Source organism: Hibiscus syriacus, unplaced genomic scaffold (assembly GCF_006381635.1).
Source record: "Hibiscus syriacus cultivar Baekdansim isolate YM2019G1 unplaced genomic scaffold, ASM638163v2 tig00112159_pilon, whole genome shotgun sequence".
Classification (NCBI taxonomy): Eukaryota; Viridiplantae; Streptophyta; class Magnoliopsida; order Malvales; family Malvaceae; genus Hibiscus; species Hibiscus syriacus.
The window spans coordinates 662,100-688,449 of NW_024063263.1; the positions used below are offsets into that span (position 1 = coordinate 662,100).

The 26,350-nt window shown below is 33.0% G+C and overlaps 2 protein-coding genes and 1 long non-coding RNA gene across 3 annotated transcripts; 2 read left to right on the plus strand and 1 right to left on the minus strand.

The window, feature by feature from the left end:
- The first annotated feature begins 337 nt into the window (after positions 1 to 337).
- Positions 338 to 1,887, plus strand: LOC120175042. Its single transcript, XR_005521222.1, has 2 exons — positions 338 to 411; positions 1,400 to 1,887. It is a non-coding gene; the product is annotated as an uncharacterized LOC120175042 (long non-coding RNA).
- Positions 1,888 to 3,488: 1,601 nt separating this feature from the next.
- LOC120175088 (AT-hook motif nuclear-localized protein 23-like) lies at positions 3,489 to 4,405 on the minus strand. The gene has a single exon (XM_039181790.1). It carries the CDS (start codon positions 4,353 to 4,355, stop codon positions 3,561 to 3,563), a length of 795 nt encoding a protein of 264 aa, XP_039037721.1. The 5' UTR covers positions 4,356 to 4,405; the 3' UTR covers positions 3,489 to 3,560.
- Positions 4,406 to 25,714: 21,309 nt separating this feature from the next.
- Positions 25,715 to 26,350, plus strand: LOC120175124 (zinc finger protein 10-like). Its single transcript, XM_039181823.1, has one exon. The coding sequence runs from the start codon at positions 25,727 to 25,729 to the stop codon at positions 26,348 to 26,350; it is 624 nt and encodes a 207-aa protein (XP_039037754.1). The 5' UTR covers positions 25,715 to 25,726.

Genomic DNA, 26,350 nt, shown 5'->3' on the forward strand with positions numbered 1-26,350 from the left:
GGGATTTTTAGTCACTCAATCATTAAATAGATAACGGTGTTAAAATAACGTCATTTTAAAAATAAAATTTTCACTAAAATAACATCATTTTATATTTATATAACAACTTATTTATAGCACCGTTAGTGAGAAAACTATTGAGAGATAAAAAAATTATTGCATTAAATTTATTGAGAGAATTAAAAAGATTTAAAGTATAGTGAGTGAAATAGGAGAGAGAGTAAAATTTAGTTACCAAATCTGTAGTTTACCCTTTATTAATAATGGAAAAGTCATTTAATTACTCCGTATTTATTAATAAGGAGGGGTTATAACTGTAATTTCATTTAAAACGGAGGAGATTTAAAACCTTCGAGGATTTGGTTCGGACACAGTCAAACGAGATTATCCAGTTTTACCATCCGAAAAAGGGTACGGTTTTTCTCTCTCTCATGATTTACCCTTTTTAATTGGCTGATCCAACGATTCCTGTCCCGTGATCTTCTTAACTGCTTAATTTCCCCGTTGGGTTCATCGGAAACCCTAAGAAATGGGCAAAAAAAAGGGTCTTTTTCTTGGGGTTCTAATGCTTTTTCTTTCTAAATTCTGGGAACCCTTATATTTCTTCTTCATTTCTCCCGTTGATTCAAAATTCGTGAGTTTGACGGGAGATCTGATGTGGGTATTACGTGGAATTTGAAACCTTTATTTTATGTTTTGATCTTTGATGTATTGAAATTGATTTCCAATGGAAAAAATGTTGGCAGCAACCTTACATTTAGATTCTGTTGTTTGATGTGAATAGAAGCTTTAGCATTTAACTTTTAGCTGGGAATTCTTTCCATGATCAATTTATGAAAATTCTTTCCATGACTTGGCTTTCGAAATTGATCTTTGTTTGAGTTCTGGTAATTATGTTTTCCATGCTCGTTCCTTGATGGAAAATTGTGTGTTGCTTGACATGTTTATCTGATAATACCTCGCTCTTAGCTACGATAGACTGTATGATCGATCCAAGGAAGCGCGGATGTCTTTGATCTGCTCATATGAAATCATAATTAGATTGTATATTTGGAGAATATGATTATGATGATGTGATAAGAACTTATATACATTGATAAAAGGGACTTCCGGTCCGCCTTTTAGCCTGAAGAATGCAAGTAAGCATGTATCGTCGTTTTCATATGCTGTTCTAACTCCTAATTTAGAGCTTCCGATGTCACGTTGGGCTATATATGAAATGTGTCATTTGGGGATGTAAATATGTAATTGAATGACCAAGGTGATGCTTCAAATCTCGGGGGTCTATTTTAATGGTGGATGTTCATCTCTGCTGTATACGCTATCCTGTGTTGTTATACTTGAGGATTCTTTATTCTTTAACAAAATCGGGTTTTTAAGTTTGCGTTTTCAAATGCAGGAGAAAAATTGACATTATATGGACGGTAAAGTACCGCCTCAAAAGGATACTCAGGAGCTAGCTCGCGAGTTTCTTATCGCAATATCTTATTCCGTACCCGATTCTGATCCTAATCCAGATCGCTCATCGAAGATCGTAGACAGTTCGAATGGGGCTGTGGCTGCAAATGTCGATGAAGTCGAAAAATATAGGTCTGAACTGATTTCTATATCCAATGCACAGTCACCTGACGCTCAAGTGCCTCCAGTTGTGCTTGAGAACCACGTAGGTTAGTGGAAACATATTTGTAATGGGAAACTTTATTACAATACAGTGGCTGTTGAAGTTTACCAGAAGTTCCCGTTGTAGTGTTGTCTGATTTTACAGATAATGTTGTTTTGCTTTCTATGTGCTTCTCTCCATACGAATGTAAGTAAGGAAATGTACTTTTGCAGACATTATGTTGTGTTAATAACTCGGAATTCTGGGTATGATGTTCATCTCGGCCACCGGATGTTTGCATCGATATCCTCTGATTTCGTTTGTTTTGTTATTGGTAACCAAATTTCTTTGTCCTGATCTATGTTTATCCTCAGTGTTAACTTCTCTCTTTGGGTTTCCTGCAATCCAATTGTTGAAAAACATGTGAACAGGATCGTGTCGCCGGGCGGTTGAATGTTCTGCCCGTTGGCTCCTCACCATCAGCCAAGAATTTCGCTATAGGAGTCCTTTATGGTCATATCCGTAAAAGAAAAAATTGAAGGTCAAGTAATATTTTTTAAAGTGAGATTCTTAAAATATTTTATAATACTATAAAATTATAAAATATCAAACTTTATTATACTGTGATTATTTTTTATAAAATAAAAAATCAAATATATGAAATTAAGATAATATCACAAATCAACTCTATAATTGTGAGATTTTATTAAAGTGTAGACTCCCAAATTTTGAGGTTTTGTGACGTATTGCATTCTACATTTATTGACGGGTGAGTCTGAAAAAAAAACAAAACTTAATATTATAATTTTTATATAAAAAAAATCAAACCCCCTTCAAATTTTATATCTTTCGTCGTCGATCGGCCACTGTCGATTTGTGGCCGTCATCGTTGACACCATCAGAACATTCTTGTCATCGCAACCAAAATTCAGTTCTTCACCCACTGTGAAACTGTATCGATCGTCGTGAAAAATGCTACGAAAGTCATCGAATTTATAGGTTTTTCGTTGTTATTTCCCAACGATTTCGATGGTTATAGTGACCCTTTGTCATCGACGGTGGGGAGATGGGAAGGAGAGGGAGGACGCGGGGGGTTTGTTTTGTTTTTAATTTTATCTTTTTTAAAATAATATTTTTATTATTAATTCTTTTAGATTAAGTTTTGTTCATCACTAAAACAAGGAACATAAAATCCTATGTGTATCTAACTAGCGGCAAATTTTCCCGGAGAATGTTGTGGAAAAAAAAAATATTTTTTTCATCTATTGCACCCATGGCATTATTTTCTTAATTACCTGGTTTGAACAGTAACTTTAGATGATGCATAGAGCATAATGCATATTCAACTTTCTCAGGAAAGACACATGAATCATAATATGCCTTGAGTTCTCTCGAAATAGAGACATAGACGAGATAAAAGTATGGGTGAATAGAAAAGACGCACCATGATTTATGTGTATTCTTCGAAGAAATTGAAGATATGTTTTAGGGTTTAGAGTTTGTTAAATAATCGGGTAAAGAAAACGGAAATAACACAAGAATTTTAACGAGGTTTAACAATGTGCTTACGTCCTCGATGTCTTAGCCAACGCTAGAATTTTTATTCAATGTCTCATAGATTTTGGTTATATCTCATTTTATAATAAATAAATCCTGATATATTTATGAGTCATACCTAACAGAGTTTAGTTAGCGTCTTTTAAAATTATTGTTCAAAACATCTTATTTGAGAAAATAATTATATAAATACAATATATGAAAAGATTATTTGTTCCACACTAAGTCGATAAATTTAATGGTTGAATTATTAAAATATTAATTAAAGAAATATTATTTAATTCACCATTGCTTAGTGAAAGAAAGTTGTTCAACCAAGAACGAGGACTACCTTAAGAAATCACAAATTCTAAAATTCTAGAAAATGAAGAAAATATTTTAAAACCTAAAATAAAACCTCGGCCTATGCATCACCTGAGTTTCCTTGCCATGCTTCAGTAGGTAAATGGACATTAGGAGGCATATTGAGTGGCAAATTGAAGAAAGGCAGTCCACCCGGTCCGGCGCCGGCATCGGGAAACATGTTATTTCCGCCGCCATCGCCGTCGCCGACTTGAATATCATCCTCTTCTAAGGGAAGTTTCTCGTAAGCCACATTCGCAAACGACGATGCTATGAGAATAACAGGTCCAGCCGCCGTCAGTTCACCAACCACACTTCCACCAACAACCTGCCCTTGCCCGGCAGCCAAAACGATCGTCAAACTGGTGGCTCCTGGAGGAGCAGGTGGCGGTAAAAACGAACCCGAAAGCGACAATATCTCGAATCTTCCATGAAGAGTTAAAACAGCTCCAGCCGCAGCCGGTTGTCTAATGCTGACATTCGTCACCGTACCGCTCCCACTCAATACACATATCCCTCTTTGCCTCCTCCGAGCGTAGCTCGCGACGGAGTCGAAAACATCGCAGCCGTTCGAAACTTCGAGAATGTGAGCTCGTAGCGTGTTGACACTCTCCCCAGCGACGAAAACCGGTGGCTTCGGTTTGTTCTTCGAACCTTGTGGACGACCCCTCGGCCTACGTGCTAGAACAAGGTCACCCGAGTGAGTACCGCCGTTGACGAAGTCCTGAACTTGGCCTGAACTGCCGTCGCGGTTGTTTGAAAAGTTGTGATCTTCGGGTTGGGGGCGCAGGTGAAGGTCGGGCCTATGAAGGTGTTGAACGTAACAAGAAGCATTGGCTAAATCGAGACCGGCCATGCGAGCATCAAAGGTAAACAATAGTGGGAAAAATGGATTAAAAATAGATTAAAAATGGTGTTTGAATAGATAATAATAATGAAAGAAAGGCTTTATTTTTTAAAATGAAAAACACCGAAGAAATTATAAATAAAGAAGAAGAAGAAGAAGCAGAAACAGAAGAAGAAGAGATAGACTGCTCTACAGGGAAATATGAAAGAAACAGAGGACGAAGAGGGGACGAAGTCTTGAAAAATTGCAATCACTACTCAACCCAAAGGTTTAAATAATATATATACTAATTGAATGATAATGTTTTGCGTAAATAACGTGTTTAATTTAAACTTTCAACTTTTTTAAAATCAGTTTAATTTTTGTTTTATTTTATGAACTTTTAAAATTTAAAGTTAAATTTTAATAATATTTAAAAGTTTAGGTACTGAAATTGTATGAATCTTCCCATTGTTGTCGCCTCCTCCTCCCATCGGTCCCACTTTAGACGGCACCCCTAAGCCGTCGCTGCCCCTTGGCTTTTTGACTTGACTTTGAGCAATTTGGAATTATATGATGGTTTTATCTATTACTGTTTATTTCACGAAGTAGCCTGCATTATTGCTTGTCCCTGCTCTTCTTTATAAACCAAAGGGATAATGGCAAAATAACCCCTGTTTTGTTAGCAAGTCTTTCAATGTGGTACCTATACCCTAAAAAAATCGATTTGGGTAACTAAAATTTCATTCTGTTTAGCATTTTAGTTCCTCGATTGTGAACAATGTGCTAACCCTTATCTCAAATTTCTCGAAAGTTCATTTCCACAAGTCAAGTTCATGTTTTTGTTAGATATATTGATTTAGCGATGAGTCTAAAATATAATCTATTAATATGAGATTAAAAAGACAAATTGGTTGTAATTTAGTAGTATAATCTTTTTGAGTAAAATTGGTAAAATTTCATGTTGAAAATCGAAAATATTATATTTTCATAACAATTTATATAAATCACATAATTGTTCTGATTGTAATATAAAAAGTTATCTTCAAAGGATTTTCAATTATAATTAAAATTATTATCAATTGTATAACATTTTAGAATAGACATGTAGCATTTTTAAATTAAAAAAAGGTATAATATAACATTCTCAATTATAACCGAAATTATTACAAATTATATAAATTTTTTATACTGTACAAGATAATATTTTAAGTTAATATTCATCATAAATTACATTCAGATTAAATGGCCGCACAGCATAACTACCCATTAGTGTAGTGTTTGATTTGATCTTAGTAGTTGAGTTTTAAGATCCTTTTATCAATTTGACATTTTGAAAAATAAACTTGTAATTAAATGAGAGATTTAATTTTCTTGATTTGAGTTAATGTTTTTCATGAATTCAAATTTATTTTTTTTATAAAATAAATATAATAATAAATTTTAGGGTAAGTTACACAAATGGTCTCTTGATTATATTGTATTGTTTTATTATGTCCATCGACTATTAAATGTTACAAAATAGTCATCCCACTATAAGATGTTGTTTTGTTGAGTCGACTATCAAAAGTTACAAAATGGTCACCCAACTATTCATTATGTTCCAAACTCGTCATTCTCCATTAAAATTGATTGTTATCTAAAGTTTGACGTTAAAATAGTGACTGAGATGTGATAGTCATTTTAGATTCTGAGATCGGATTTTATCATATTACAATCAATAAGTTAACATTCAGCTTAGAATACAATCAATTTTAAACAAAAAAGGACGAACTTGGAACATAATGAATAGTCGGGTGACCATTTTATAACTTTTGATACTCGAGAGACTCGACAAAGAAATACACTATAGCCGGAAGATCATTTTATAACTCCTAAATAGTCAAAGGACTTAATAAAATAATACCCATAGTCGGGGTACCATTCATGTACTTTACCCTAAATTTTACTTGTAATATTCATTCATTTTATCCATTTTCTTTCGGTCAAATTATCCGTGCGTGTGTACAACGCCACAGCTCATATAAAGGCTGTTTCACACACCGCCGGTTGAGTAAACGTGTCTACAAGTCTCAATTTTTGACTGGAGCATAGGCCGACTAAACTCAAATACTAATGGAGGGGGTAATCTCTCTTTTATCCCTTTTTTTAATTCCATTATATTATTATTATTATTTTTAATATATATTTTTAACTATTTTTATATCTAATAATATTAATATATTTTATTAATCAATGTGAATATCATAACAATTTATTTTTAATATAAATATAAATATAAATATCTATGGAGGGGATTTAGAAAATTGTATTGAGTTGGATCCTGGGTATATTTTTCAAGAATTCTTTTTGCTTTGATAGAGAATTTTATTTCTAGTAAAATTAAGTTGAGCGTAGATATTTTCAGGCTTCCAACGTTTTGGGAATATCTTAATATTTTACGCCCATTGGCATTTATGATCGTCCAACCCTAAATTTTAAATAACAACAACGATTTATTAACTACTTATCGCGGTCGTCTTTTGGATTAGGTCTGAAATTGGATTTCGACTTGAAATATGAATGTTAGAGTCGCCACCGATCACTTTAAAAACATTTAGGTGGATCGGACACCATCTTATATGATTTGCGTTTTACCGGAAATGTGTCGGGTTTGGGAGTATGTTACAGCCAATGAATGAATAGCACCCTTGTATTGCCCTTTTGGTACCAATTCATTTATCGGTTGTCTTTAATTACGAAAATTAAAAATTTAAATTTAAATTTAAAACATTCTATTCGAATTGTTTACCTTTAATCAATTGGAATTACTACTGAAAAAATATGTTAGAAAAAATAAAATAAATATAAATATAAAAAAGAAGAAAGGAAAAATGTTAATATAACAATAATAATAATAATAGATAAATAAATATAAATAAATTTAGTAAAAACAAAATAATAAAATGGAAAAATAAATAAATAAAAAATAAAAAAATAAAATAAAATAGTAAATAAAAAATGAAATGAAAAGAAAAGAAAAAAGAAAGAAAGAAATAATAACAAAAGACTAAATTCTAAAAAAATTGTTAAAGGATCACATGGTAATTAAACACAATACCAAATGCACAAAATTAGTTATTAAAATGTAATTATTATAAAATTAAGAGACCAAAAATAAAAAGAAAAATTGAATTTCACTAGTGACCAAAATAAAGCATGCATAAAATTGGAAATCAAAATTAAAAATAATGAAAATAAACTGCAGTGACCAAAATATAAAGGGTACAATATACAGGGACCGAGGATGGGATTTACCCATGCGTGAAATTACATAAAAGTCTCTACCCAAAATGACGTAGTTTCGGGGAAGGTATATATTTACTAAAACCAGCCCAAATACCCATCCCCCTTTCATTTCTTCACTTTCACTCTCTCTAAGAGAGAAAAATGCTCTCGCCTCTCTTTAGTTTTCCCTCATCGGAGGGAAGCCGGCAATGGTCGGCCACCGTCAGCCGCCGCTCCAGCCACTGGAAAAACCCAAACTCCACTCATAGCCTCCTCTTGACCCCGATACCGAATCCGACATCGAAACAACGAAAAAATCACTAGATCAGAGTAGATCTGGCCTAGAAGTTACATTTTCTTACCTTTCTCATGTGAACTTTTCGACTTCCGGTGTTCTTGTTTTTGTGTTTTGCTTAGCTTTTGAGTTTTCTTTTGTGTATTTGGTTATGTTGATGCCTCGGTTGACTCGGTTGAGGTTTTTGTGGCACTGTTCTTATCTGTTGTTGATGATGTTGTGAGTTTCGATCTTGCTGTGGATTGTGGCTCGATGATTCTGTTGTTTTTTGTGTTATGATGGGTTCGATGTTTCGTTTGGCCTCACTGTTGATCGTTTGTTCTCTCTGGTTCCTCTCGTGTTCGATCTGTGGTGGGGTATTTATAACCACCATCGGTGCTCTTTAGTTCCGATCATCATGGTAACAAACTTGTTGTTGGCCAGGGATTTCGGGATGGGTCAGTCCCGATTTCCTTGGCCAGAAATCTCAGTGCCGTTGAAACGTGCTAGCGTGTGGATTCCACACGCGTGACCTCTTCTCCCCTCATGCGGCGTGATTCTTGAATGTGTAAACCTTAATTTGAGGATTGGGTTGGGTCAAGCCCAACCCTGATTGGGTATCTGTTTAACTCGCACATTGGACCCCAATTTTGGACCTAAAACAAACAAAAATAAAAAATAAGTAATAAATAATAATAATAAATAATAATAAAAACACAAAATCATTTTTAAAAATATACATATTATATATGTTTTTTTAAAATTATTTTCAAAACCACATAATATATATTCAAAAAAAATCAAAATGTTTTAAAAACTATATATAATATATATTTTTAAAATGTTTTAAAAACTATATAAGTTTTCAAAATGTTTTAAAAACTATATATTATATATATTTTCAAAATGTTTTAAAAACTATATATTATATACATTTTCAAATTTATTTTAAAAAAACTATATATTATATATATATTTCAAAAACAATTTTTTTAAAAAACAAAAATTTTACGGTATTAAAAAAACCCGGACGAAAATGAGTGTCTACAGCTTCCCCTCTTTGTCATTTTTCGTGGAACAAAAAATAGAGCAAAGAGAAGTAAATTTTCGTTCGATATGAAGAGGTCCCTGAGTCTAATTGAGTCTCATATTGCAATTAGGAATAACTCCCTGTCAAATTGAGTTGCGGATAACTCCTCCGTCGCGAAGTAGAGTCTTTCTTTAATCGATATGAAATTGAAGCCGTAGTTTGGAATTTGAATCGGAATGTGGTTTATCGTATCCAAATTGTAGTCAACTTCGATCTTCTTCTCGGTTTAAAGACCTTGGTTTGAAAATTCGACTGGAAAATAGTTCCTTAACTCCATCATGTGGTTGATAGGCCCTCGAGCTGAATGATATCAAACTCGAAAATCTTCAATGACAGATAGTTTTTCTCAACTTAAGTTATGCTGCTGGAAAATGGTTTCTTGTCACTAAAGCACAACCAACCCAAGTCTTTTTCTTGACTTAAAGACATCGGTTTAAACTTTAACCAGAAAGTAATTGATACGTCATCGAGCTGGATGGAATCGAACTCGAAAGTTTTCATTAACAGATAACCCTTCTCGCCTTGAGTTATGATGTACTAAGCTGAGAGATTGCCCCAAATCTTCTTCTTGACTTAAAGACCTCAGTTTCAACCAGAAAGTAGTTCCTCATTGCTATCATGTGGTTGATGTGTCATCGAGCTGAATGGAATCGAACCCGACAATTTTTGTTGACAGATAGCTTTTCTCGACTGAAGTTATGTTGTAAATATGACATGCCCTTAAGCTGAATGGAATCGAACTCGAAGGTATTTGTTGACAGATAGCCCTTTTCGCCTTGAGCTATGCTGTAAATTTGATGTGCCTTTGAGCTGAATGTAATCGAACTTGAAGGTCTTTACTGATAGATAACCCTTCTCGTCTTGAGTTATGCTGTAAGTTTGACATGCCTTTGAGCTGAATGTAATCGAACTTGAAGGTCTTTTGTTGACAGATAGCCCTTCTCACCTTGAGCTATGATGTAGATTTGATATATCTTTGAGCTGAATGTAATCGAACTCGAAGGTCTTTTGTTGATAGATATTCATTCTCGCCTTGAGCTATACTGTAAATTTGATATGCCTTTGAGTTGAATGTAATAGAACTCAAAGGTCTTTGCTGATATATAACCCTTCTCGCCTTGAGTTATGCTGTAAATTTGATATGTCTTTGAGCTGAATGTAATCGAACTCGAAGGTCTTTGCTGACAGATAGCCCTTATCGCCTTGAACTATGCTGCAAATTTGATATCTATTTGAGCTGAATGTAATCGAGCTCGAAGGTCTTTTGTTGGCAGATAACCCTTCTCGCCTTGAGTTATACTGCGAATTTGATATGCCTTTGAGCTGAATGTAATCAAACTTGCAGGTCTTGGTTGACAAATAGCCCTTCTTGCCTTGAGCTATGCTGCAAATTTGATATGCCTTTGAGCTGAGTGTAATCAAACCCGAAGGTCTTGGTTGAAAGATAGCCTTTCTTGCCTTGAGTTATGTTGCAAATTTTATGTGCGTTTGAGCTGAATGTAATCGAACTCGAAGGTCTTAGTTGACAGATAGCCCTTCTCGCCTTGAGCTATGCTGCAAATTTGATATGCCTTTGAGTTGAGTGTAATCAAACTCGAAGGTCTTTGTTGACAAATAACCCTTCACGCCTTGAGTTATGATGCCAATATTTCCTTTAAGTGAAAAATGGTTCCCTTTCACGGGTTTAAGTTGGTCATAGTTCTTTAGGTGGTTCCCCTTAACGGGAAAGCAAAGTGGTAAATTCTGTCAGCCGGATATCATCCTTCATGGAGATGAAATATGGTTTAAATATGTTAACTGAAAACTAACCACTCGTCATTAAGCTGAATTGGATTCGTTCTGAATTGGCTCTCGAACCCGTTTGAAGTTGATTCTGAGATCCATTAATCTTTCAATATATCAAGTTGGTTGAGGTGTAGCTTCTTACTGCTGAGTTAATCAACCACCATCGATCTTTAAAGGATCTTTTGAATCGAGTATCTTTCATCTTGAAGTTGAAACTTGACTCTAAAGCTGCAAAAATTATGTATGCAAAAAATGATGAATGTGATGCTCTTAAGTATGTCTAAGATGCATGCAGCATGAATTATTTATGTTTTATCTTTTGTATGGAGCCTTATTTTGTATGTCGGTCTTGTACTCGAAATCGACCATGCCCTATTTTCTTCTCGGGTTGCAGCCTTTCACATTTGAGACTGTCCTGTTTGAAAATATTTTTCTCTTTTCTTTTATATTAGAAGGGGAAAAAGGAATATTAGAAGGGGAAAAAGGATGTGGGAATATAAAAATTCTGTAAAACTTTGCCTCTTAAATCAGGCTCATAATCGAATCAAATTATAAACATGTGTTCAAATAATATCAAAGTAATCAATAGTTCTTTTAATGCTTTCAGAGTTATAGCTCTTTGACAAAATGTTCAAGTTGATGAGTTGGTTTCAGGTTGGCTTCCTATTTTCTAAGATTTCAGCCATAAAAAATGCCATTTTTTCTCGGTCATTGCAACAAGCTTTTTTCCATTGGCTTGGCATTTTAATTGTATGAAGTTAAAATGATGTAACTAGCATAATCAATTACTAGACATTCTATTTCGGTCTTCTGAAATCTTCCATTTGTTCAAGCTTTGTAGGCTTCTCTAAGAAAGATGGTGCAGAAATATCAGTCTAAAATGAAATTCCTGAGTGCCTGTGTGAAATTGACTATAACAGGTGTTCCTTAACTCCCTTAGTGCATCTTTTATCGAAACTCCTTATTTAATTTGCCATTGTCTGGCTAGCTGGATCAATAAAGCCGGGGTGTTTAACCAATTGCTCTATGAGGATAGCTCAATATTATAATCACCTTTATCAGGCTAGTTGACTCTCATCCATAAAGCCGGGGTGTTTAACCAATTGCTTTAGAGGGACAGCTCAAGCTTTATTATATTATAATAATCGCCTTTATCAGGCTAGCTGAATCTTATCCATAAAACTGGGGCATTTAACCAATTGCTCTAGAAGGACAGCTCAAGCTTTATTGTATATATATAAAATTATAATTTGGGTATACGGATTCAACTTCTTAAGTTTGTCAAGAATAACTTGTTATAGTCTAGGTGTTGTTGAAAGTCAAGGAATCTCATCTTTAGAGTTCAATTTCCAAGCAACTGACCTAAACTAGATTCACTTACTCGACTATTCTATCTGTAAAGATAATTATCATCATTGAACGTTTTAAACAAAAAGTATAGTAATGTCATATGCAAAAGATGCCCCATGTTGTCCGCACCTATACATACCTAAATACCAACCCTCTTTTTTATTCCCTTATTAGAGGAGAAGGCTATATTGGTTATTTACAAGAGAATGGTACGGTGTTTGAGCGTATCTTCTTGGGTAAGGTTAAAGTCCTTGTTTTACCACTTTTAAATTATGTTACTTTGTCAAAGATCTATAACTTTGAATCATTTACAGGGTTTTTTTAATTTGGTTGATATTCAAATAATTTCAAGTTTGCCAATTTGATTCGTTGCTCGCCATCTTTAAAGTAACATAAATTTATTTAAATGTCCTCACAAAAACTTGAGAAAAGATGAAAAAACAAATTCAAACAAAATGCCTCAAATGATGAAATGATCTTCCTCCTTACTTGGATGCCCCCGAGTTATTGAATTCAATCCAGTTCTTGTTACGCATTTTCTGTACGATTCTCTTGAATGTGTAACAGTTCTCAATAGTGTTCCCTGGGACACCACCATGATATTCACAATGAGCGTTTGTGTCATACCACTTGGGGTATAGGGGATTTAAAGGTTTCTCTGGATATGGTGATATTACATGTGCATCGAACAGCTGTTGATAAAGCTCCTTATATGTCATGGGAATGAGATCGAAATGCTCATTCTCCTTATCTTCCCTTGGCTCTCTCGAATCTTGCCTAGAAGTACCTGATGATACAAATACAATTGGTTTTGATTTGGAAATTGTAACACCTTTGCTAGCATTAAAAAAGTTGATGATCTTTTCTTTTTTCTTCTTCAAGGGAGGTCTTCTACTCGACCTACCTCCTCGTTTAATGGTAGTTTCTACCATCTTTATTTTGACTTCTTCACTAAATTTCAGAATGCAATAATCATCCGAATTATTTTGAAGTACTGGTAAGATTCTGGGTGAGATAACCACTTGCGGGGTAGGTGGCATAGTTACCCCTTCCGATGAACCTACGCCATGCGCACTTGTCTAACGTAGGCCAGCTAACTTGGCAACAATCTGATCGACCAATGACTCTTGGCTTTTCGTGATTGTGTCTAGAGTACTCTGGCTATTCTGATTTATCTTTTCTTCCAGATCCTTCTGTAATCTTAGCATGTTCTCTTCAAGTTGAGCAATCTTAGCTTCCATTTTCCTTTTCGCGGGTGTTGTTAGGATAACGCGTGTCCGAAGCTTGTGGAGGTAAACCCGATGTTTTCCCCCTTTTTATGAGACATCACTTGTTAGTTAATGTGAATGTAATAAAAAAAGAAAAATTATGAGAAATATGAAAGAATGCATGATGCATGAAATGTTCGAGGCATTGATCCAAAAATGAGTATGTTATTATAAATAATCTTTATTGGGGACAAAGTTTTATTTCTTAAGATACAAAAAACATTTTAAAGGTATATTCTTCTAGACCCCGAACAATTTCTGATAGGTTAATACGTCTTCCGCCTTCTTCTTTCATCGAACCGTTCCGGCCTCTCTGAGCTGTTTTTTGTACTTGTCCCAAGAAGTCTCGAATGGATGCATCTCTGGTTTTCATTCTCTACTGTGTCTGTTCTCTAATGGAAACAACATTGTGGCCCTCCATCGATAGGAACTATCCGAAGTTTATCTGCTTGTTTCTTGAGTTCGTCAACAATAGCCACTAGTTTCAGCTATCACTTTTTCATCTTGTTTTTATTGTCTTTGAAGGGACTCCCCAGGTCAATAACCTTTTTCTCGTCTTGCCCTGCAACCTTTGTCAGCTCAAAAAGTTGACTTTTAGTATACTCAGTGTAAATCTTGGTCTATTCTGAGTATTCTCTGACCATAGCCGGACCTTTGTATTTTTTATCTCTTGTATTATAACCCCTTTGTCCATTAATGCAAATTATTTACGTTTAACGAACACGTTTTTGGTGGATCAACACCTCTTTTAAATTATGCAGATGATAAAAAAAATGAAAGAGAACAAAAATAAAAGAGAGTTAGTGAGGTCAATCAAAACAATAATGAAAATAAAAAGTCATACCCCACATGATTTATACCTCACATGCTTATGATTCCTACTCGGACATGATCTCTATCTCACATGTTAATTTTGAACCAATCCTAACCACATAAATTTCTAGTTCACATGCTTTGAACAGGAAATAATCTCAAAGCAGTCTAGGGTTTGAAATGAGATTTTGGGGTGGGTTCTAATTCCCTGTAGTCTCCCGGTTTAGGTTTTAAAAACGGTACTCGAGTTCTACTTGCTGGTGCCCCCTTGGGCTTGCCATACCCTTAGTCCTAAGCCCATTACAAGCTTATATGGACTAAGTTAAACTCGAGATGATACGTTCCCTTATGCCCATACGGAGAATAAATTCACACGAAGATATAAGGTATATGAATTCCGAAGGTTACTTGCTATGCCCATACGGAGAATAAATTCCCACGAAGACGTCACTTTCACCCCCACTTAAAAGGGTTTGGAGCTTGGGTATAGAGCCAGAGATGAAATTTTTTCAAAAATGTGAAATCATTGAAAGAAACATCAGTACGACTATTTATTTGAAAAATAATCAAAGATAAATAATTAGAATCAAATAAATAAATTAGAATTTAAACTTACAATTTTTGCGCAAAAAGACAACCGAAAATTAATTTCGGCCTGACTCACTTACATTTCCCCAGCGGAGTCACCAAGCTGTCGCGACCGTCTTTCGGATTGGGCCCGAAGTTGGGCTTTGACTTGAAATAAGAATGTTAGAGTTGCCACCGATCACTTTAAAAACATTTAGGTGGATCGGACACCATCTTACATGATCTACGTTTTACCAGAAATGTGTCAGTTCGAGAGTCGGTTACAACCAAGGAAGGATTAACACCCTTGTACTTCCCTTTCGGTACTAATTAATTTATATGTTGTCTTTAATTGTGAAAATTAAAAATTTAAATTTAAATTTAAATTTAAAATATTCGATTCAAATTGCTTACCTTTGATCGATTGGAATTACTATTAAAAAAATGTTAGAAAAAAATAAAATAAATATAAATATAAAAAAGAAGAAAGGAAAAATGTTAATATAACAATAATAATAAAAATAAAAAATAGACAAATAAAGATAAATAAATTTAGTAAAAATAAAATAATAAAAATGGAAAAAAATAAATAAATAAAATAAAAAATATTAAATAAAAAATGAAATAAAATGAAAAGAAAAAAAAGAAAGAAATAATAACAAAAGGTTAAATTCTAAAAAAAATTAAAAAAATGTTAAAGGATCACCTGGTAATTAAACACAATATCAAATGCACAAAATTAGTGATTAAAATGTAATTATTATAAAATTAAGAGACCAAAAATAAAAAAAATTGAATTTCACTAGTGACCAAAATAAAGCATGCACAAAATTGGAAATTAAAATTAAAAATAATGAAAATAAATTGCAATGACCAAAATATAAAGGGCACAACTTTCAGGGACTGAGGATAGGATTTACCCATGCACAAAATTACAAAAAGGTTACTCCCTAAAACGACGTAGTTTCAGGGAGGGTATATATTTACTAAAACCGGCCCAAATACTCATCATTCTTTCATTTCATCACTTTCACTCTCTCTCTAAGAGAGAAAAATGCTCTCGCATCTCTTTAGCTTTCCCTCATCGGAGGAAAGTCAGCAATGGTCGGCCACCGTTAGCCGCCACCTCCGGCGGCCAAAAAAACCCAAACTCCACCGATAGCCTCTTCTCGACCCCCCGATACCGAATCTGACCTCGAAACAACGAAAAAACCACTAGATCGAAGTAGATCTAGCGTAGAAGTTACGGTTTCTTACCCTTCCCCGGCGAACCTTTCAACTTCCGGTGTTCTTGTTTTTGTGTTTTGCTTGGCTTTTGGGTTTTGTTTTGTGTATTTGGTTGTGTTGATGCCTCAGTTTAGGTTTTTGTGGCACTATTCTTGTCTGTTGTTGATGATGTTGTGTGTTTCGATCTTGTTGTGGATTGTGACTCGATGATTATGTTTTTTTTGTGTTGTGATGGGTTAGATGTTTCGTTTGGCCTCACTGTTGATAATATGTTTTCACTTGTTCCTCCCGTGTTCGATTTGTGGTGGGGTATTTATACCCACATGTGCTCTTTAGTTCCGATCATCATGGTAATAAATCCGTTGTTGGCCAGGGATTTCGGGATGAGTCAGTCCCGATTTCCTTGGCCGGAAATCTCGGCGCCGTTGAAACGTGCTAGCGCGTGGCTTCCACGCTTGTGACCTGTTCTCCCCCATGCGAAACGGTGTTTGAATGTGTAAACCCTAATTTAGGAATTACACTAGGTCAAGCCCAACCCTGATTGAGTATCTATTGAACCCGTACATTGGACCCCAATTTTAAACCTAAAACAAACAATAATAAATAATAAATAAAATAAATAATAATAATAATAATAACACAAAATCATTTTTAAAACTATACATATTATATATGTTTTTTTAAAAATTATTTTAAAAACCACATAATATATATTTTTAAACATTGTTTTTCAAAATATTTTAAAAACTATATATAATATATTTTTAAAATGTTTTAAAAACTATATAGGTTTTCAAAAAGGTTTTTAAAAACTATATATTATATAAGTTTTCAAAATGTTTTAAAAATTATATATTATATATATTTTCAAAATGTTTTTTAAAAATTATATATTATATATATATTTCAAAAACGGTTTTTAGAAAAAAACAAAAATTATACGGTGATATAAAAAATTCGGATTAAAATGAATGTCTACACCACTAAATATTAAAATTATTCAATTCGTTCTTCTTAAATCACATATTGAATTAATAAAAGAGTCACATTCGAAAAATATAAAACTAATACTAACATCAAGGATCAAACTTACATTATTATCTTATTATATCTTTTTAAATATATCATCAACTCAATCACATTTCAAGGTTGTAGTTTAATCTGTTTAAATTAAATATATATATAATATTATTGAAAGATATCAATAATAAAATTTATTGTTTTTAATGTTTTAATCTTTCTGCTATTGATTTGACGCCTAATCATAAATATTATAAATAATATAAATTATTATATATTAAGTGAAAAAATAATTATATAAAACTTTAAACATCTAACTCTACCAAAAGGCTATTTTGTAAGAAACTATTCTTACCTGCCAAAGCTGAAATTCTTGGGCTTCAACGTCATCATTACTCATATTCAATTTATTTGACTTTCCGTTTTTAGAAATTATTTGACTGTGCTTGATAATAACATGTAAAATCAATATTCATTTTTAAATATTTAAAAATGATGTAATAAATATAATAAAAAAATATGATTATCTTCGTCCCAAGGCATCACTGCATCATTTAATATGAATCTTCCAAGTACACTAATTTTCTCATTTAATGATATGTAGAGAATTTTTTTAGATAAGTAAAATTTTATTATCTAAATAAGAGATCAATACAAAACATCCCAATCAAGGATATCCAGTTGTTACAAAAAAGAGTATTAACATTATCTAATCTATTAAGATCTCTATTTCTAAGTTGATTACCAATAATCTCCTTTATAGAACTTAACATATCTTCTATGGTTCGAACTCTTCCTTGAAATAGTCGTCTATTTCTTTCCTCCCAAACAATGTAAATGAAAGCACACCAAGCAATCTTCATTATGGATGTAAGGAGAGATTTACCTTTCCAAGTTGAAGAAGCCCAAGCAAGCATGTTATCCCATGACACAGGAGGCTTGGCCAAGTGAGAGAGATTTAAAATTCCATTCCATAGAGAAGCAACCATTGCACAGTCAGCAAACAAATGATTTCTCGATTCAAAGGCATTATTACATAAAACACAAAAACTGACAGTGGTAATTCCCATACGAATAAGTCTCTTGGGAGTCTACCAAGGATTGCCAACCAAGTAATAATGTTGAATTTTGGGATATGAAGAGGAAACCAAATAAGCTTGTGCCAAGGTACCTTGTCATATTTGATTCGTATCTCTTCCCAGATGCCTTTAGAATTCGTTACTCCTGCATTAAGAATATGGAGGGCCTCTGTTTTTAATTTCAAAAGTCTTTTGAAGCTATAGTTGGAGGAAACACTTATATATTTTCAAATTTTCAAATTTTCAAATTTAAACAATTATATCTATCGATTAAATACTATCAATGATTAAGAAAAGTTTTGAACATGGATGGACTGAAGGAGGAACGGCTAGGGCACTCGTTCCCTTAAAATTTTCAAATTATTACATGTTATGGATTTTTTTTCTTTATATTTTCTATAGATAATTTATTTTCCCCGTATAATTTTATAAGTTTATCACCTCTTAAAATTTTAAAAATTTAATATTCCTAACATAATATCTTATGTCTGTCCTTGATTCTATACATATAGTGCATAATGACTATCCACTATTCACATATAATATGATTTAAACCACAATAAATCTAAAGAGAGCTTAGAATAATTTAAACTAACGCAAATCTAAAACATTAAAAATTTTCAAAGCAACAAGAACCAAGTGATCTCGATAATAAAAGAATTATTGTTGTAATACCCAATTTTCATCTGACCTACCATTTACAAGACCTGAACATTTTTATAAAAGCAGATTTTGAAGCTCGATACATCAGCTGATTTGGAACATATTTTCAGACAAGATTCAAATTTTCCAAGGCATGACTTCTTCTTGAGATAAAACCATCTTTCAGTTAGGTTTCCAACTCATTTTGAAACGCCTCAATTAGACAATGGGAGCTCAAGATATGTTTATTTTAGTGAAGATAGAGCGTGCATAAAATTGAATACGGGTCCAATATGAGATTTTTAATTTATTACGAATTTTTAATTATTTTATTGATTGTTTCTAATTAAATTCAACTATACACTTTCCTTTATTTGTTTAGAGTCATTTAGGATTTTTTTTATTATGGTTGGATTTTTTTAATCAGTGTATATAGCATTGATTAAAAGATGCTAGGTTTTTATTCTTTTAGGGTTTTTGGGAGCCTGAAAATAGGCACTCTTATTATGTGTTGAGTCAATCAAACCAATGAAATAATAAAAAGGGGGTGAGTTGACAAACAAAATTTGATGGAAGCTTTTTGCGAGAAAATGAAGAAAATTGACACAAGCAATTTTAGAGTGATTCAACTTCCTCGATGAAACATCCACTACCTTAACTTCAACACTAAGGATTTCAACAAATTCACTAATTTGTTCAAACCTTTTAGGACAAGGTGTAACCTTACAACACACCTAGACTTATACCCCAAAGTCTCAAGTGTACAACTCTTCCTAAGAAGAAATTACAAATAGTAAACTTAGAAAACCTCACTAGTAATGTGTTTGCACAATTCAAGAACAGAGAAGAACACAAAAAAATGAAACAAATGAGTACAAAAATGCTCTTTGAAAGCAAAAAAGAATATTGAAGAATGTTGACTTGATTTTGGCTCAAATTGATTGCTTTGACTTTCTCTATGATCTCTTGTCTTCACATATGACTTGGAATCTTGTTTTTATACCCCTTCATTCAATTTTAGTTGTTTGGGTTGTTGTGGGAGTTAATAGAGTCGTTGGAAGGAATTTTCCCACAATAAATGATTCCCAGACGCTTTGAGTACGGATACTCGGGGCTTGGAGTATCGATACTCTTGCATTAAATACAAAAATCTAGTCGTCGGTGAGAGAGGAGTATCAATACTCCACTTAGAGTATCGATACTTAAAGAGTATCAGTACGAAAATAGCCTACTGAAATTGTGTTTGTCAAAAACATAAAGGGAGTATCAGTACCAGTATCATAATGAATAGTCGGGTGACCATTTTTTAATTTTTGATACTTGAGAGACTCAACAAAGCAATACACTATAGTCGGAAGATCATTTTTTAACTTATATTAGTCAGAGGACTTAATAAAACAATGTCCATAGTCAGGGTACCATTCATGTACTTTACCCTAAATTTTACTTGTAATATCAATGTTATCAAAACCGGATCAATTTCAACTAATGAAGAAGTTTTTTCCAATATTTTGGAATTTGAGGAATCAATTTCAAAGAATATTATGTTGATTGATATTTGTATCACTTATGTACTTTTTTTATTTAATTGTTGATGAATTTCATTAGGTATTGGTCTTAAATATTATGTTGTAGTTTGTTTAAATCATTTTGTTTCACTTGATATTATGATATTTAACTTATATATGTTATGACTTGTGATATTTTTATAACTTTTAATATTGTGAACTTAAAAAGAGTGTTATATATATATATATATATATATATATATATATATATATAATATTGCTTTGAATATTATATAAAATTTAAAAAAATTATTTTATAAAAACTGATTCAATCGCGATTTAACTCGGTTGAACCAGTAAACTAGTCCTTTTACCGATTTAAGATCAGGTCCGATTTTAAAAATATTGTGTAATATTCATTTATTTTATCCATTTAATCCATCAACATTTTCTTTCGGTCAAATTATCCGTTCGTGTGTACAACGCCACAGCTCATATAAAGGCTGTTTCACACACCGCCGGTTGAGTAAACGTGTCAACAAGTCTCAATTTTTGACTGGAACATAGGCTGACTAAACTCAATACTAATGGAGCGGTAATCTCTCTTTTATCCCTTCATTTTTCTTTTAATTCCATTATTGTTATTATATTATTAATTTAATATATATTTTAACTATTTTTTATAACTAATCATATTAATATATTTTATTAATCAATGTGAATATCATAACAATTTATTTTTAATATAAATATAAATATCTATGGAGGGGATTTAGAAAATTGCATTGAGTTGGATCCTGGGTATCTTTTTCAAGAATTCTTTTTTCTTTGATATAGAATTTTATTTCTAGTAAAATTAAGTTGAGCGTAGATATTTTCAGGCTTCCAACATTTTGGGAATATTTTAATTTTTCACTCTTACCTTTCTTATGGTTAATCCCGAAATTTCAAAGAATAACAACAATTCTATTACTACTAAACATTAAGATCGTTCAATTCATTCTTCTTAAATTAATAAAAGGCTCACATACAAAAGAAGTGGTGGATGCACTATTATTTTAGAAAATCACATCCCCATCCACCGAAAGTCTCAAGTGCATGAAAACATCATCCAGCATAATCGTGCACTCTCCGCACGGAAGATGGAATGTGTGTGTCTCCTATTTCCACCGCTCGACTAATGCAGAAATCAAGTTTGGTTCTATCCTACAGTGGCCTTCATATCTAGCTATGTAACCGAATCCAACCTCGACTAAATACAACCAGACACGAGTTGGTATCACTAACTTAAGGTTACGGATAAAAGGATCTAATATACGGTCGCTCTCCTAAAAATATTAATAATTACATAAATTAATTTATAAACTAATAATAAAAAAATAAATTATTACTAATAATTTAAATTAAAATAAAATTTAAAAATGTTATTGTATCAACAAAATGTCTCGATATATGATTTCCATCTACACGAAACAGACCGCCATCCATTTTATAATTACAAAAAAATATAAAATAATTAAATAAAATACTATAATATAATATAATATAATATAATATAATATAATATAATATAATATAATATAATATAATATAATATAATATAATATAATATAATATAATATAATATAATATAATATAATATAATATAATATAATATAATATAATATAATATAATATAATATAATATAATATCTTTTATATAAAATTTGGATGAGGTTTGGTTTTTAATATGATTTGAGAGGATTTAGTGTGGTAAAAATAGTTGAGAGGGGATATTTATAAGATGGGATGGAGAGTGTGAACGAACAGAAAGGGGAGTGTGATCGATTCGGATTAAATACCAAAGGAGTGACTCATGCACCGCGTCTTTCTAACGTGTGTCAATTGGCAGAAAGGCGTGACTCATGCACCGCGCCTTACGCTGATGTGGCTCCAGCTGGAGTAAGGCGTGGTGCATGGGTCGTGCCTTACCACACGTGGTGCCACATCAGTGTAAGGTGCGATACATGGGCCGCGCCTTTTTGCAAAGGGTGTTAGATCTGTAATATTTTCTCTAACTGTATCTGACACGTAAATAATTAAGAAAAATGTGATTTTTCATAAAAATCGCCATCGAAAGATATAAAATTTATTGTTTTTAATGTTTTAATCTTTCTGCTATTGATTTGACGATTAATCATAATTATTATAAATAATATAAATTATTATATATTAAGTGAAAAAAATAATTATATAAAACTTTAAACATCTAACTCTACCAAAGGGCTATTTTGTTGGAAACTATTCTTACCTGCCAAAGCTGAAATTCTTGGGCTTCAATGTCATCATTACCCATATTCAATTTATTTGACTTTCCGTTTTTAGAAATTATTTGACTGTGCTTGATAATAACATGTAAAATCAATATTCATCTTTAAATATTTTAAAATTGATGTAATAAATATAATAAAAAATATGATTATCTTCGTCCCAAGGCATCGCTGCATCATAGTTCATATGAATCTTCCAAGTAAGTGCACCTGGAGCCGCACAAAATTTTCATTTAATGATATGTATAGATTGAAAAAATAGTTCAAAATATCAACAATTTATTACAACTGATTTAAAAAATAGTTCAAAATATGTTTCTTTCTCTAAAGGACGTCAAATCGAAGAATGATTTTGCTATTTTTTTTAAAGGACATACCTTAGAGAAAGAAATAGATTTTGGACTTTCATTTTTATATATAATATTTTTATTTTAAATTAATTTTGTTTTAGTCATTTGCTTTTTAAATTATTGTATTTATGTTTCTTTTCCATATTCATGGTCTTTCTTTTAAACTTTGTACATTTATATCTATTTTTAATATTTATTTTATTTTTATGTATATTCCTTTTATATTGGTGCATGCAACCCTTTTATCTTATTTTATAAATTAAATTCAACTCTTTTTTATTTATTTCATATCCTAATTTATTTAATTTTGCATTGATAAAATCTTAAAGGTAAGTAATTTGGATATTTTCTTTAAATTTTGGCTGTAACTTTAATTTTCTCTATTAAGACAATTCATAACCGTATTGGTACCGAAAGGGTTATATGGGGGTGATCATTCTTCCACACACTTAACCGACTCCCAAATCCTTCTAAGTGAATCTCTAGAAAGACGTAGATCCGATAAGAGGTAAAATTTAGTTATCCGACCTTACCTAATCCAAAAAGGTTGGTGACGATTCCAAAAATGTAAAATTCACTTTAAGTTGAAATGTGATCCTGGATCACCCAAAGGATCATTACGACAATTGTTATTCTTAGAGTTTTTAGATTCAAGTATAAAAAATACCAAGAATGCGAGCATTTAATATCAAAAGTGTCCAGTGTAATATCATGATGGGTCTAATTTGTACATTTAGGCATATATACTGGGCCTTTATTACCATAAATATTTTCTGTTTTGTTAAGATTCTATATTGAGCGCTAGGGACTTCAGTGGATTTTGGCCCATCATTTATCCTCAATGCCCAATATCTCTCACTATCGATACCATTAGGAATGTTTTGAACACGAACTATATAGTAACTAGAAATAAAATTACCAAGATATAATATTATTTTACATATTATTAAAAATATTATATTATATTATTTAATTTATTTAGTCAAAACATTGATCATGGTGTTAGGGCTACAAAATGTACGATTATTTAACAAAATATTTTACGAAATTGTTCTTATGATATTTTTTTTAAAAATAAGAAATCGGTATGGAAGTTTATAAGTCACTTTTAATTGGAATCTCTCAATTTTTTATTTAATGTATTATTAATATAATTCACATATTAAATGCTGTTTAAAAAAATACATATGTTATTAACATACTAATATGTTTTCCATGCCATGCCATGCTGTTGAGATTAGGGATGGCAAACGGGTATAGTTTCGTGGATTCCGCACCGCATCCGCTCCAATTGGAGTGGGGATGGGTATAATTTTAGTGTGTAGTGGGCGGGTGTGGATTTATAAAGTGATACCCGTCGTGGGTGGTGGGCGGGTAATGGGTTTGAGACATTACCCGCCCCACATCCGCCCGCCCCGCATCCGCCTGCCCCACATCCGCCCGCCGAACTAAATATCTATTAAATTTTGGACCATAATGAATTTAGGTGTAATTTTAGAGACTAATTTATAAATTTTAATATTGTATAATATATAACATATAATTTAACCAAATATTAAGGATATTTAGTCTTTAATCTGGTCTTTAATTAGGGAAATATTCGGCTCTTTAATTAAACTCATAATCCCACTAACCACGTCACTTTCCATGTTCTTTAGCCCATGCTGCCCATACAAACACAAATTAGCTGTACTATAAGCATTAACATCAAAAGAAGCAGTTTCCATGTTCTTTAGCCCTTCAAAACCCATATTAGGCGCATTATGAGCATTAACATCGAAAGCAACTCAACAATCCAACTCTGCGACTACATGCTCCCTACAATCTGTCTTCATAACATTCGTAGAGCCACTCCTCTGACAAATTGAAGCATGCACTGCTACCCCATCACGAACTGTCTGGGAACCAACTCCAACATCCCATTAGTTTGCTGTCAGGCGAGTCTAGATGGGTATGTCGCTAGTGGGTAGTGGGTGTGGGGATGGATTTGAAAATGTACCCGCGTGGGCGGGTGTGAATTTGAAAATTTGTACCCATCATGGGTGGTGGGCGGGTGGTGGATTGAAAAATATTAGGTGGGTATGGGGATGGGGGAGGGGTATCCGCACCCGACCCGCCCGTTTGCCATCCCTAGTTGAGATCTCTACCCCAAATTATCCATTTCTAATTAAATCCCTTTTATGACAGTTTATCGATTCATTCATAAATGTTTACGAAGCAATCTACCATTTTAGTTTTCTCAATCTGTCCACCTACTTCAATATTGCATCAAGTTTTGAAAAGAGATAAAAAAGATTATTAATAATTGTTATTTTTATTTTAGAACATGGAATATATATTGAAGAAAATATTTTAATTTTATTTTTATTCACCCATTTTGAATTTCTGTAAGTGAATTGTACTGCCTTTATTGGAGCTTGTCTTTTATTTACCGAAAACACACTTTTTATTCGAAAAAATACATATGATAGGGTTTAAACTAAAATAATTTTAGAATAAATCCATATATAATATATACAAGATGAAACTCAAATTTTAAATCTCAAAATATTAAAAATTTTAAATTTACTATTAAATTAAAGTTTCACGATTTAAACTTACAAGCTGCTATCATATAGTCACAAGGGGAACAAGATAGCTAGTTGAGTGAGCTAAGGCATTTACTAAAATTGATTTTGCAAAAATCCAAATGCTTGCTGCAACATTTGGGTGATATGCCCGGTGTTAGGGTTTCATTTTTGTCTCTACATTCCCAAACCCCATCCCCATTTCCCCCTATATTTAACCCCATTTCCCCCGTCAATATTTCATTCTCATCATTCATCTCTCATATCTTAAATGCTTCTACAACCATGGCTGCTGAGCTTGGCTTTCTCTCATTAACCCAACTTCAAAAGCTATCCCAAAACCCGAACCACCACCATCAGCCCGACACGAACTTAGCCGTCGGCTCGGGGATGTGGTACCCTAAGGCGCAACCTCTGGAACTAGACGATGATTCTTGGGAGGTTAGGGCCTTTGCTGAGGACACGGGTAACGTGATGGGGACGACATGGCCGCCGAGGTCTTATACTTGCACTTTTTGTGGAAGGGAATTCCATTCGGCTCAAGCCCTCGGCGGTCACATGAACGTTCACCGCCACGATAGAGCTCGGCTCCAGAAGCCACATCCCGGTGGCCTGAACTTGCCATCCGCTAAAGAATCCGCCACAAATGGCGGCATGTGCCTCCTCTACCAATTACATAACCCTAATGGGGTTTTCACTTCTCCACCTAGGAATGCAAGGTCATTTCCACCATATCCCCCTTTTGACTTGATGGCAGCCACGGCGACATCTATAAATATTCCGGTGCCGCCTCCAGCGTTAAATAGCTCTTCGTCTTACATCACCGGCAGCAGCAACTGCAAGGAAACATCCATTGAAGAGCTCGATCTAGAGCTTCGCCTAGGGCATAGACGTTCAACAACATCTTGA